The following is a 13,194-nucleotide window of genomic DNA, read 5'->3' as shown; positions in this document are numbered from 1 at the left end:
GCAGATATGCCTGCAGCTGTTATTACACCGAATAGTATAAACCTCTGAGGTATGGATGGATAATACACTGCTGACACATACACCTCTCACCTTCAAAGCCTCTCACTCGTGGCCCCTGTGACAAAACTGGGGAGAGGTCTGTCCTGTGCAGAGTGTGCACGGCCACAAAACTGAATTTACCTGTCTGCTACATTTCACAGACTGTGGCTTACCACTGCCACTGGGAGCAAGCCTGAAGAAGATTTGCTCTCAATAAAAAACTGGACAAATTCAAGGGAGGAAGAAGGAAGTGCAACTCATTCCTTTCCTCTAGTAGCATTGAAGAAAATGTCCATCCATTACATCAGCCTACTTAAACACTTAAAAACATAGAATCATGGAAACATAGGGTGCCTTATGTTGGAAAGGACCTTATATATCATCTAGTTCTGCAGACAAGGAATTAAATCTGTGAGTGAATTACTGTTAGCGACACTGATTCGAGTAAAACACTTGTGCAGTCCCTTAGAGTAACTATTTCTCTTTCTGTAGGAGTTTGTGTCAATTCTTTACCTGATGCCTTGAGAGGCTACCTAGAACAGAGGGTAGTCTGTGTTAAGGGAATAAAGTAGGTATTTGCTTTCCAAGGATACACCCTGGGCAGCACAAGAACCTGGCCAAGGCTATGATGGACAAGGAGGGAGGGGGGAGGGTCACACGTTTTCACACTTTTATAAATTCTAGGTCATTTACATATTGGGGTTAATTGTTCAATTACAGCTTCAGGTTATGAAGTCCCATCCTCCCAGATTGCTCTCCTCAATTCACTGTTGTTGATACTTTTTGGGTCTGAAACTGCAACAGTGTCCTTGGTTCTCCGGCTGGAAAAGGATTGATTGCCTTGTCTAACTAAACTGTGAAAAGAGCTTGCTAACAAGTTCAGAGTTAGTTACTAGTGCAGTGCAGAATCTGGAAAATATGAAAGCTAAAACTTAAGGCATCATACCGAGCTGCTAAAAAAGATTCGTAACCCATCCAACATAATGTAAGGCAAATGGAGCTAAACTAATTTATTGTTGCAAACCCAGAAAGCCACCAAGAGGACATTGCTTTAAAGTCTGCAATTGCACTTGTGCAACCCCCCTGGAGTGCATGGAGTTACATGAGGGTTAAAAAAACTAGCAAGCATAAAGCGCCTAATTCCAATTGAAAACAAGAGCATCATCAAATATCCTGCCAAAAGTACCGAGGAGATTTCCTCGGTACTTCCTTTCTCCCACCAAATATGACTTACTCTGAGTTTGACATACTCTATGGAGTGTGCCTTCTATACAGAGATTCTCTGTTTGATCATGCAAGGGCTGAAGAGAAGAGCAAAAGGTGGTTCTGACCTTCCCTGTGCGCCTTCATTTTCAGCCCTGACAAGACACCCTCACACTGCCAGAGGGTTCAGCCCAGGAACCTTGTGGGAATGCACAAGTGGCCTCCTCTCTTGAGTGGAGAATGATGGAGATGGTGATTGGGCCTTTCAGCAAGGTGCCTCTACATTTCCAGAGTTTGCTGCTGAGGATGTGGCAGCACCATCACAGGGTTCTGGCTCACATGAGAAGAAACAACTTCAGCAGAAGCTGAACTCATCTTGAACAGAATAAAGGAAGACACAACCTTCCTCAACTGAGGACATCTGTGCAGTGTGTGGACACAGCTGGCAAAAGCCTCTGTGCCCAGCAGTGTGCACAGGGACTGTGAGGTGAGTCAATGGTTGACCTTCCTTTGATGCTCCGACTTGCTCAACTCACTGCTTCTCCTGCCAGAGGGTTACAGCAGACAGACTGGGATCAGATGGATATGAATTAGGGGACCAGATGAAGATAAGCAAGAGAAGGTCCAGATGAAGCCAATCCTCTGTCTGAATACAGAGTGTAGGCTGTCAGGCACCTGCCCTGAGCTCAGGTGCCTGCCTGGCCCCAGTGGTGCAAAACCCTTGGGTACACTTAGGCAGATGCAGCTGTGGGGTGGAGCTGGTCAGTGTGACACTGTCACACTGTAGAGTGTCAGATGGAGCTGGTCAGTGTGACACTAACACTGTGGGGTGTCAGATGGAGGTGGTCAGTGTGACACTGTCACACTGTAGGGTGTCAGATGGAGCTGGTCAGTGTGACTCTAACACTGTGGGGTGTCAGATGGAGGTGGTCAGTGTGACACTGTCACACTGTAGGGTGTCAGATGGAGCTGGTCAGTGTGACTCTAACACTGTAGGGTGTCAGATGGAGGTGGTCAGTGTGACACTGTCACACTGTAGGGTGTCAGATGGAGCTGGTCAGTGTGACACTCTCATGCTGCAGGGCAACAGCCTGGCCGTGGGTGTCTGAGTCATGAAGGGTGGGATGTGCCACACCTTATGTTTCCCCTCCACCAAAGCAAGCCCAGCAATGTGACACAAAGTAAAGGAGTTACGTTAGAGCCCTGACCCCACCATCTGACCCCAATGGGTGGACTCCCACAGTGATCTCACCCTGACAGCTTACTCAGCCTCACACGTAGCAGAGAAAGGTCATGCTCGGTTAAAACCAAAATTTGCTTTCTTGCAGCTTTTTCCCCCTTGGGCCAGAGGCTGTATCCCTGACTTGGGCAAAGATCCAACTGGAAATAATGAATGTAATTACCTTGTAAGCACCTCAGTGGAAAATATTGGTATAGTTAATTATACAGGGATGCAATGCTAGCCCATTTCCTAGTGTTTAAAATACAAATATGAATGCTTTCTCCTTTGAGGTTTTGAGAAGATTAGTTATTGCTGCAGTCCAACTGAATTGATAAGGCTTTCAGCTATTGCAATCATTTTAATGAGAAGGTTTCTAATACAGGTTTAACATCAATGGCTGGCATCATGTGCAAGAGTGTTACTCTGCACAGAGCTGGGGGTTTGAGTCCCCCTGCAAGAACGAGGGCCCCTTTGGCCATGCCCTTTAAGCATCCAACACTGAGATTTCTTTCAAAGGATGTTTGATTTTAACATTCTCAAACTGAAGATAAGAAACTCATACACCGAGTATCTAGAGAATTGAAATTTGAATATCAGGAGAATGAGGATACCCAAAACCTAGGACTTAGGTACCTTTCAAGAAATCCTGACAAACTGGCTACATGAAAATGCGCCTGTCTTTCATTAAGAATCATAGGAAACAGTGTAATAAACTCACAGCATGGACTGATCATGTACTGTAGTATTTTCATATTATGGTTTATTGACTTTCCAGGTGTTGAACAAGGAACCTGTTATTTCTATGTCAGTCTGCCTGAAAAGCCCCATCACTTTCAGCCCTCTGTGAGCAAATGAGCAAAAGCCACTCCATGTGCTTTGCTTGCCTTTGCATTTGATAGCAGCTGTTAACATTTTTGAACTATATGTACCCTAGCAGTTACTCATAGGTCAAAACCTGAAAAAGCTCAACTCTCTTCTCACATCTCTGCAAAAGTAGTGGAGAAGATTTATGAAAATAGAAGCCTGTCCTTGTGAAGCTATCTGAGAAAGCTTTTCCAGGGGAAAAAAAATAAAGGAGACAACAGCACTTTGGGTATAGGTCTTATTGTTTAGCAACAATCACATTTTGGACAAGGCCACGTCTTCCTGGCAGGAGCCAAAGCCACAGCAGCAGCACAGGGCCTTGTGCACCTGCCCAGGAAAGAAGAGGGGACAGGCACAATGCCCTGCTAGGGAATCCCTGAGGCGGAGAGGCCCCCCGCTTCTTAGGTTGCCATGGGAATTAATGAGGCCACAATCGGGAAATCCATCCCGGCAGCTTTGGAGATGCTGGTTCAACAGAGAGCAGTGTTTGCTCCCATGCGCTGCTGCAGGAAGCAGGGCCATGCGCTCCAAGCAAAGGGGAGACCGCTAAAAAAACTGCTTTTATCTAAATACTTCCTTGACAAATAATCCTTACTGCTGGTGCTGCTTTTCAGTTTTGTGCCCGTTCTGCTGCAACACCAGCTCACCGGAGCCCAGGCAGGAGCCACAGAGGCTGCCCGTGGTCAACAGCAACAAGGATGGATCAGTCACCACCTTGACTTTTCAATACATTTCCATATACCATGCACTGAAAAAAAACTAAGGAAGCAGCTCCCCCAAAGGGAACTAAAACCACCATCCTCTAAAAGCTGCCAGATAGGTGTTTCACCCAGTGGAAAAAAGCCAAATAAAAGCATGTGTAGGCAAGGGGCAAACTCTGGTCTAGTTCAATAATATCCAGAGGACAGTCTCCATGAATCACAACACTGGTCTCACAAGTGTCAGCATAGAATCTTTTAATACTTTACATAAAAAACTGCATACACTATAGTTTTATGTAAACATCATATACATCTCAGTTTTTGCCATGTCAGTTTATTAAAAACAGTCTCAGTACCACTGTTGAGGGAAGAGGGAATAAAGTAAACAAACATAAATGGATACATTTGTTCTCTGAACCAGAGAAACAGAAAATTATTTTCACCCAGGCTGGCCACCTTGTGAAAATAAGTTTTAAATAAACCTTGATTCTTTAAACTGCCCTTTAGTACTAAAGTCTGATGTACTCACTGCATAAGTAACAGTGCTTTCACCCTTTTTTTTTTTTTTCCAAGGCAAAAATAATACAGTGGTTTTATTTTGTCTTGTGTTGAAATCAGTTTTAAACAAGACCCAGATGAGGTTACCGAGTAAGAATGTTTCCAATGCTACAGTGTTGTATGCAGATGAGCGCATTGAGTGTTTAATTTAAACATTAAAAACTCCACCGAGTTGTGCAAAGTAACATCTTTTGAAAATAAACTTTTAAATAAACCCAAATCAACACACTTGCAGGAGACAACATCAAAAGTAAGGAGCAGGCACCAAAATCATAATATGGCAATATCATCCCCTTGCTCATCCTGCCTCATCTGTCAGGAGGTGGATATCCAGCAAGCAGGACAGTTCAGCTTTACTTTCTGGCCTGGTGGCTTCTGCAGCTGGAGTCAGTTCATGGCTCCTGTTATCAGCAGGCATCAGTCACTCAGGGCAAGTTCCTTTGCACAACACAAGTCCCACCTGGGCACCCCCTCCCCACCTCACTTTAAATAAGCACCCCCTGTACTACCCCAGTTTGCACAAGACAAAAAAGGTAACATATATACAGGCTTTGCTTGGGATGACCCTCCCCTCCCCTCCCAGTCTCGGTCTTCAGGGCGCTAACTTCCACAGCAGGTCAGGCTCAGGCTGAAACATGTGAGGGAGAAGCAAGGATGCTGCAGGCAGCCTGGGAGAGGCAGCCCCTTTCCCCAGCTCGCCTGGGTGGAGGCACATGCAGGCAGGAGGCAGAAGTCCCTTCGAGCATCTCAGCTCCACCGCCCTCCTCTTGCAAAAGAGAGGAGGCTGCCCGGGAGCAGGAAGCAGCAGGTGTTGGCAAAGGGGCAGAACCGGGTGCAAGGTTTGCTCAGTCCAGTCTCAGCAGCTTTTTGTCGTTGAGTCCACGACTAACTCGCAGGGGCCAGCGGTAGGAGAAGGCTTCTCCCCACTTTATTCCCAAGATTCAGGGCATGCAATCCCCCCCTCCCTCCGTCCCCGCGGCTGAGCAAGCACAACCCTTTTTGGCCAAGGCTCAAGGAGCGTGCTCCCTCCCTTAGCCCCCACCCCATGCACAGCCAGTCCCTAGCGGAGGGGACAGGCAGATGCCGTGTGCGTATAACCCAGCTCCTCTGCACCTGCCAACAGGTGACCCGGGCGCTGTGCCCAGCGCCGCGCTCCAGACACGCCCTATAGGACTTTGCAGCAGTTGATGCAGCCGTTCTGGGTGCCGTAGCGCTTCTGCAGGGCTGCCCGGGTGGCAGTCTCGAAGACCTCCCGGACACCCTCCTTGGTCTTGGCCGAGCACTCCAGGTAGTCGTAGGCCTGGATGCGGATGGCCATGGCCCGGCCGTCCTCGGTGCGCACCGGCTCCTGCTTCATGCGGGCCAGCTCGTTCCGCACGTGCTCGTCGTTCCGCAGGTCCTTCTTGTTGGCCACCAGGATGATGGGGACGTTGGGGCAGAAGTGCTTCACTTCGGGCACCCACTTCTCCGGGATGTTCTCCAGCGAGTCCGGGCTGTCCACGGAGAAGCACATGAGGATGACATCGGTGTCCGGGTAGGAAAGGGGACGCAGGCGGTCATAGTCCTCCTGGCCAGCCGTGTCCCACAGGGCCAGCTCCACCTGCTTGCCGTCCACCTCTATGTCCGCCACGTAGTTTTCAAAGACGGTGGGCACGTAGACCTCAGGGAACTCGTCCTTGCTGAAGACGATGAGGAGGCAAGTCTTGCCACAGGCACCGTCCCCCACCACCACCAGCTTCTTGCGGATGGCAGCCATGGCCAGGCTCGCCAAGCTGGCCTTGCCGTGCAGCAGGACGATGGCAGCGCCCTCCTCCCCGCGGCCGCCGCCTCCCGCTCCCTCTCGCTTCTCACAGGGCACCGTGGCGAGCCGGCCCGCGCAGGCAGGCGGGCGCGCCCTGCTCTCTCCGCTCACCGGCACCGCGCCGCCGTATCCTGCCTCGCGGGAGCGCTACGGCCGCAGGGCAGCGCCGCCGGCCCCGGAGCTCTGCGGTGGGAGCGGTGCCGCCGGTTCTCGCCTCACTGCACAGACACGAACGGGACCCGCTCCGCGCAGCCACTGCCGCAAGCTGCGGCCCGGCGCCGCTATTTAAAGGCGCTCGCGGCTTTCTTAATATAGCTGGCCAATGGGAAGGCAAGGAGTGAGGTCATCCCCGGCGGAGAGCGCTGCGATTGGCGGGCGGCCGCGGGCGGGGGGCGGGGCCGAGGCGGGGGGGAGCGGCCGGGCCGGGAGCGGCCGGGCCGGGCCGGGGCAGCGCGCCCGGGGTGGCGGCGGGCGGAGCCGCGCTGGGGCGGCCGGGGCTCCGTGTCCCCGGTGCGAGCCTGTCCCGGTGCGAGCCCGGTGCGAGCCTGTCCCGGTGTGAGCCTGTCCCGGTGCGAGCCTGTCCCGGGTGAGCCTGTCCCGGGTGCGCCTGTCCCGGGTGAGCCTGTCCCGGTGCGAGCCTGTCCCGGGGTGAGCCTGTCCCGGGGCGAGCCTGTCCCGGTTTGAGCCTGTCCCGGTGTCAACCTGTCCCGGTGCGAGCCTGTCCCGGGGTGAGCCTGTCCCGGGGCGAGCCTGTCCCGGTGTGAGCCCGTCCCGGTGCGAGCCTGTCCCGGTGTGAGCCTGTCCCGGTGTGAGCCTGTCCCGGTGTGAGCCTGTCCCGGGTGAGCCTGTCCCGGTGCGAGCCTGTCTCGGTGTGAGCCTGTCCCGGTGCGAGCCCGGTGTGAGCTTGTCCCCGGTGCGAACCTGTCCCGGTGCGAGCCTGTCCCTGTGTGAGCCTGTCTCGGTGCGAGCCTGTCCCGGGTGAGCCTGTCCCGGAGCGAGCCTGTCCCGGGGTGAGCCTGTCCCGGGGTGAGCCTGTCCCGGTGCGAGCTTGTCCCGGGGTGAGCCTGTCCCGGGGTGAGCCTGTCCCGGTGTGAGCCTGTCCCGGGGTGAGCCTGTCCCGGTGCGAGCTTGTCCCGGGGTGAGCCTGTCCCGGGTGAGCCTGTCCCGGTGCGAGCCTGTCCCGGGTGAGCCTGTCCCGGGTGAGCCCTCCCGGCCCGGGGATCCCGGTTGTCGCCGGGGCAGGCAGGGCCGGTCCCCGCCGCAGGCTCGCCGCTCGGGACGGCCTGAGTGAAGAGGCTGGGCGGGCACCGAGAGGAGCGGGGAGCGCCGCTGCGTCCCAGGGGCAAAGTGAACAGAGAGCATTGCAGGCGGGTGAATAAAATAAAAGCGTCCGCTGGGCGCTCCTGGAAAAGCGCTCGACACCCTTCCTTAAGAAATTAATCATATTCGACTCTCGCCAGCTTTTGGCCAAAAGGGAGCAGAGGAATTGCAAAGCGGGAGAAGCAGCAGGCTTGAACTGAATTGGCCTTTGGGTCTCAGTTTACAGGGATATCGGAAGTCACAGCAAGGAAAAAATGAACGTGGAGAATAAAGGGGCGCAAAGCCCTGTAGTGAGGGGTTGCTGGGAGGGCAGGATGCGAGTCCCTTCACAGGAGGAGCTGGCTGGGCTGAGCTGGGCCGGGCTGGGCTGAGCCGAGCCGGGCCGGGCTGGGCTGAGCCGGGCCGGGCCGGGCTGGGCTGAGCTGGGCCGAGCCGGGCCGGGCCGGGCGCGCTGGGGTGGCCGCAGTGCCGGGGCACACACGGACACCGCCGGCAGCGACGCGCTCGGTCCCTGTTGCAGCTGCCGCTGCTCAGCCGGGTGGTGTCCCAAACTTCTTCCCTGCCAGCACAGGCGCAGATGTCTTGTGGCTACTGCCTCTCGGGGTTTGATTCGAAGTGTCCCGTTTTCCCAGCCAGTACTGGCATTAGGGTATGGAACAAAAATGAGTGGTTTGTACAATACTGTTGTTATTAAAAGTTGCATTTTAAAATACCCACTTGGAGAGCGAATGCATCACTGAGTACATCAAATTGCCTGACAAGTTACTTGCAGCAGACTGTTACAGAGGGGTGTGTGTCAATAGGGCAAAAGGTTCGTTTAATCCTAGACATTGAAATAAAATTCATTTTCTGTGAGATTTTTGTAATACCCATTTCTCCCAGTCAAAAGAGCATGTTCCTGGATGCTGACGGATGAGTTTGTGCCTTGATCATACATAGGTTTGTACAGCATATTTTATATGAACATAATAAATTCAAACTGATTTTTTTAAAGAATTCAGCAATAAAGTGTAGACATAGACATGGATGTTCTTCAGTACCTATGGCCTTCCAGCGAGCCAAATTTCTGGCTTGCATCATCCCTTTAAATCCGTTGTCACTGCTCACAGGCTTCAATTCTTCTCAAACTGCGTGGAAATCACCCCCCTGCTGCCATGTCCTCCTGGCACGGGGGGATGGTGCTCGGGCAGCTTGCAGCTATTTTCTCCGCAGTCCCAGGCGGGGAAGGCCGCTGGGAGAGGCGGGCGGGGGGATTTGCGGCGGATTCCCGTTCCATGGAATCCCCGGCTCGCCGCTCCCCCCGCGCCGCCCGGCCGCGCCGCGCCGACGGCGGGGCCCCAGCGCCCCCTCGCGGCAGCTCCGCGCCCTGCACCGCCCTGCGCCTGCTCCGTGCGGCTCCGCAGCTGGAAAACCCTCCGCTGGAAAACCCTCCGCTGGAAAAACCCACCGCTGGAAAAACCCACCTCTGCGGCGGCAGCAGGAGAAGCTGCGACTGCTTCACCTGGCCTGAGAGGTGCTGCTTAAATATACTTCTGATTCCGCTTGTATTTTGAATCATGCCTGGGTGTTTGGTTTTGTCCTTTCAGGAGCAAAATGTTTTATTAAATAGAAGAAGGAATAATGCAAATGAGCAGTTACGTGTATTGACTCATCTGTGCTGTGCCACCGAAGGCAGATAAATAAGCAGTTTATTCATTTCAAAGCACACGGCTCTATTGTTGCCCAGAGTGCTGCTTACCTCTTTAAAGGTTGCCAAGCAGGGTGACCTCATCCAAATTGTCTGCTGATTCCAGCTTCCAAACTGTGCAAAGGAATTACTCCAGAAATGTCCAGCTAGCTCAAGTTAAGTCCATAGCATGATTTTTTCTTGTAACTGAGCAGTATATATATATTTGCAGCACCCACTTATGGTCTGAGCCATGACTTAATGGCTCATGCTTAATTTTCAAGTCTCACATCTCTAGTTTTCCACACAGTTGCACTGAAAGCAAAGTGCCTGATGTTTCATCTCTCACCTTGCAAGACAGACTTCAGCAAAGGCTATGTAACACCTTGACCAAGGCTTTCAAATGCTTTATAAGTATTTTTTTCCAGAAACTTTATATCATGAGACTCAGCCCTGTGACCAACTCAAGCTGAGATCACACTCCTTTCACTGTCCTGGGGTACACTCCAGCAACAGCCTCTAGGGGGAACATCTAAGTCATTGTGGTTATTACACATCTGTAATTAGTGAATATATCCAGCTTATGTATTTTAGGGCTGAATTTTAACTGACATTGTAGCTTTTATATTTTCTGCATGAATCTGCATGATATAAACTGTAGTTCTTTATGCAAGCTGAATCTTCACCTCTAGTTAGCTGTTCTAGTGCAAAATGTGCACTCTAAGCATACTGTTAGTTCTGCTGCACCATATACTTCTGTATGATTGAGGAAGAAAGCATGAAGTAGGACAAAGAAGGAAGACACCACTTGTTTGTTTTTATTGCTTGTGGGGATGGTTTTGAGATTAAAACTCAGATTTTGTTGTTTATTTATTTATTTATTTATTCATTTATTTAATCCAAGTGGCATTTTTTAGTTGAGAAGACAATTCCTGTCAATTACTGGAGATTTTTTTTCCAGCTTATATTCCCCCCCTGCTCTTCTTCTAAGCAGATTTTCTAAAGGGCATGTCTGTAACTCAGATACATTGTGTTCAGGTGTAAATCTGTACCAAAAGTATGAAAGCTCAGTGGGGAAGGCAATCTTTCTCCTTTCTGTCAATAAGTAGGCAAGTAAGTACATAGCCTGCTGTGGCATAACATGCTGAGGGAGCCACATGTCCTCTCATGGCACACAAAGTCCTGCGTGCTGGCTTGTAATGCCAGCATCAGGCATCCTGCAGTCCTCATGCAGGCAAAGCTCCTCAGCAAAGCGAGGAAGGCAAGAGGCAGTGAAATATGAGCAGTTCACAGGCTAGTGTGGAAAAGCTCTGGGTAGATGTTAGAGAATGGACAGAAATGGTACCTGTCCCCCTAAGAGAAAAGCTTCTGGCACATTTAGGAACCAGACCTTGCTGTTTGTCACCACAGGTCCATTGCTTTCCAACGTTCCTGGAGGAATGCAGAGTTCAACTCTCAGAGCCGGGATCAGCACCCTCAGCAGACAATCCAGACTGATCTGCCTAGAAACTGGAATGCCAAGGCACAGCAGGAGAAGGTGAAATGACCTGTGTGTTTTCATGCAGATGTTTATGCTAAGTGCAGTGCACATGAAAGCATACCAGCCCAAAAAATATGCTTTCATGACTAAATAGCTGTATGGGATCCACTGGCATTGCTCTTCCAGGGAATAAGAGAGGTCAGAAGCTGTTTAATTTTTTCCAGTTCTTACAGCAAGACTATAAAATTCATACTTTAATAGGACTCAGGAAATACGGGTTGCCAGAGTAAAATTATACCACTACAGTATATTAAAGTGGCCCTTTGTCTCCAGGTGAGTTCAAATTAAATAAAAACAAGTGCCTCATCCTTAGGCAAGAATTTTTAGACCTAAAACACCTAATCTCAGTTGAAGAACCCTTCTGTAGCTTAAGGAAATAAATGAGCTGACCATATAACTCTTATGGATACTCATGATGTTACATGTCTACATCACCAGTGATGTCTTTGGAAACAGTTCTTTCTGCAGAGAGACCAAACTTGTCACCTGGTTCCCTTTGTTCTCAGTTTTTACTGACTGCAGACACCTTGCTGTCTTTGTCTACCAGGAAAACTGAGACAGAGTAAAGGTTGCTTGTCCAATGCCAAGATAGCAGGGAATTCAGTCTCTCTATCTGGAGTTAAAGAAAGTATCCTTAACAGTGGGAAGTTCTTTATTTTTAGGATCTCCAGTGAATGTACTTCATTCCATATTTTCAGGATGGTCCGACACTGGAAAAGGCTGCCCACAGAAACTGTGGAGTCTCCATCCTTGGGCATATTCAAAACCCAACTGGACACAATCCTGAGCAACCTGCTGTAGTTTATCCTGCTCTGAGCAGGGCAGGGTGGAGTAGATAACCCCTCCTCACCTCATCCATTCTTTGGTTCTGCAATTCATCCATCTGTGATGCCTCAGCAGATCTGAAAAGTGATGTTTGGAGGGTCTCTCTTGCAGGTCTACTCCTGTTTCACACTCCAGCACTGTCAGCCCACATTCCACCAGGGAGTTTGGCACACTCGGTTCTGAAGTGCTCACACAGGATGAGTCTTTTGCAATAGGAACAAGGAAACTTCTGAAGTAAGCATGTTGTGATTTGTTAACAATTTGTGTAATTTCCACTTTATTGGCAGTAAAGTAGATTTCTTTAAAAAAGCAATGATGTCATATGGTCCTCCATGTAGATTTATTTGCTATATTAAGATACATTAACTTATTGTTTTAATTACTGTGGTCTTCATGGTGGTCTTTGAAGCGTGGTAGTCAGTTCTCTCTGTAGGGGAACCTGTGACCTGAGGAACCTGAGGCAGCAAGAATATTAGAAGAAACTGGTCTGAGGGAAGGTGGTTGATGGTGGCAATTACTATCCTGTAAGTCTAACAAACTTATATTTCATATAAATTAACCATGACTCTATGAGGACTTGAAAACACTTTCTTAATTCCCACATGATCAATGCTCTGTCAGCAAAAGCAGCATGAGTGCACATAGAAGAGCTATTGCCATGTAGAATTCCACTAACAGATCATGGCAGGAAAAATGTCAATAAAACCAATTTGGAAATTTATTCAATACAGTGTTTTACGTTCCATCTCACTCACAAAATTAAGTCATTCAATCTAAAAAATAAATCTGTTACAGACTGAACACTGACCATAAACAATATCTGAGATTATAAAACAGAAATACAGGGTACTGCAGGAGTCTTGGTTACATACAGATTTGGCTTATACCTTAATTTTTTGATTTATAAGATGAGGTAAGAACAGGGTAGTCACAATTTCAGAAAATTGTGATGTCAGAGAAATTAAAAGACAGAAAAATAATAGGGGAAAAAGGTAAGACAGGAGTATAGGGACAAAAAAGGAAATAAGGGAAATTCCAAACTAATGGAATTTCTCTCCTCTCCTCATTCTAGCCTTCAGAAGAGCTTACAGAAAAAAAAAAAAAACCATCCTGGGAAAATGTGATTTTGTTTTATTTTCAAGGAGGGGCTGCTTTTAGGAGAAAGTTAGCTGTAACTGGAGATTACCCCTGTGGTAAAATATACTTCATCTTTGCTCTGTGCCATGAACACCTTCCCAAGTCCTGTGAGCCAATGCTGACACTACTGACACAGAGAGAGAAGTGGAAGAGATGATTCTTGGATGTGGATTCTTCATTCTCTTGGATGTGTCAGTGAAGGACAAAGTGAGCTACTGAGATCTCTGCCCAGAGTTCCACAAGGATGTAGACATCTACAGATGTTACTTTTATGTGTTTCTTCATGGTCAGGACTGGCTTACAGCAAAATCCTTGCAT

General features: G+C 49.5%; 1 protein-coding gene and 1 long non-coding RNA gene across 2 annotated transcripts; one reads left to right on the top strand and one right to left on the bottom strand.

The window, feature by feature from the left end:
• Positions 1 to 4,269: 4,269 nt before the first annotated feature.
• On the bottom strand, positions 4,270 to 6,638 carry RHOB (ras homolog family member B). Its single transcript, XM_021525337.2, has one exon. The coding sequence runs from the start codon at positions 6,341 to 6,343 to the stop codon at positions 5,753 to 5,755; it is 591 nt and encodes a 196-aa protein (XP_021381012.1). The 5' UTR covers positions 6,344 to 6,638; the 3' UTR covers positions 4,270 to 5,752.
• Positions 6,639 to 9,098: 2,460 nt separating this feature from the next.
• LOC116183499 (uncharacterized) lies at positions 9,099 to 12,844 on the top strand. Its single transcript, XR_013339622.1, has 5 exons — positions 9,099 to 9,221; positions 10,785 to 10,911; positions 11,613 to 11,973; positions 12,173 to 12,263; positions 12,812 to 12,844. It is a non-coding gene; the product is annotated as an uncharacterized LOC116183499 (long non-coding RNA).
• Positions 12,845 to 13,194: the final 350 nt, after the last annotated feature.

This window comes from Lonchura striata, chromosome 3 (genome assembly GCF_046129695.1).
Source record: "Lonchura striata isolate bLonStr1 chromosome 3, bLonStr1.mat, whole genome shotgun sequence".
In the NCBI taxonomy this organism is placed as follows: Eukaryota; Metazoa; Chordata; class Aves; order Passeriformes; family Estrildidae; genus Lonchura; species Lonchura striata.
This window is presented reverse-complemented; position numbering and strand designations above follow the sequence as displayed.

Coding starts and splice junctions, on each gene's coding strand:
- RHOB (XM_021525337.2), bottom strand. CDS start 6,343: ATGGCTGCCATCCGCAAGAAGCTGGTGGTGGTGGGGGACGGTGCCTGT.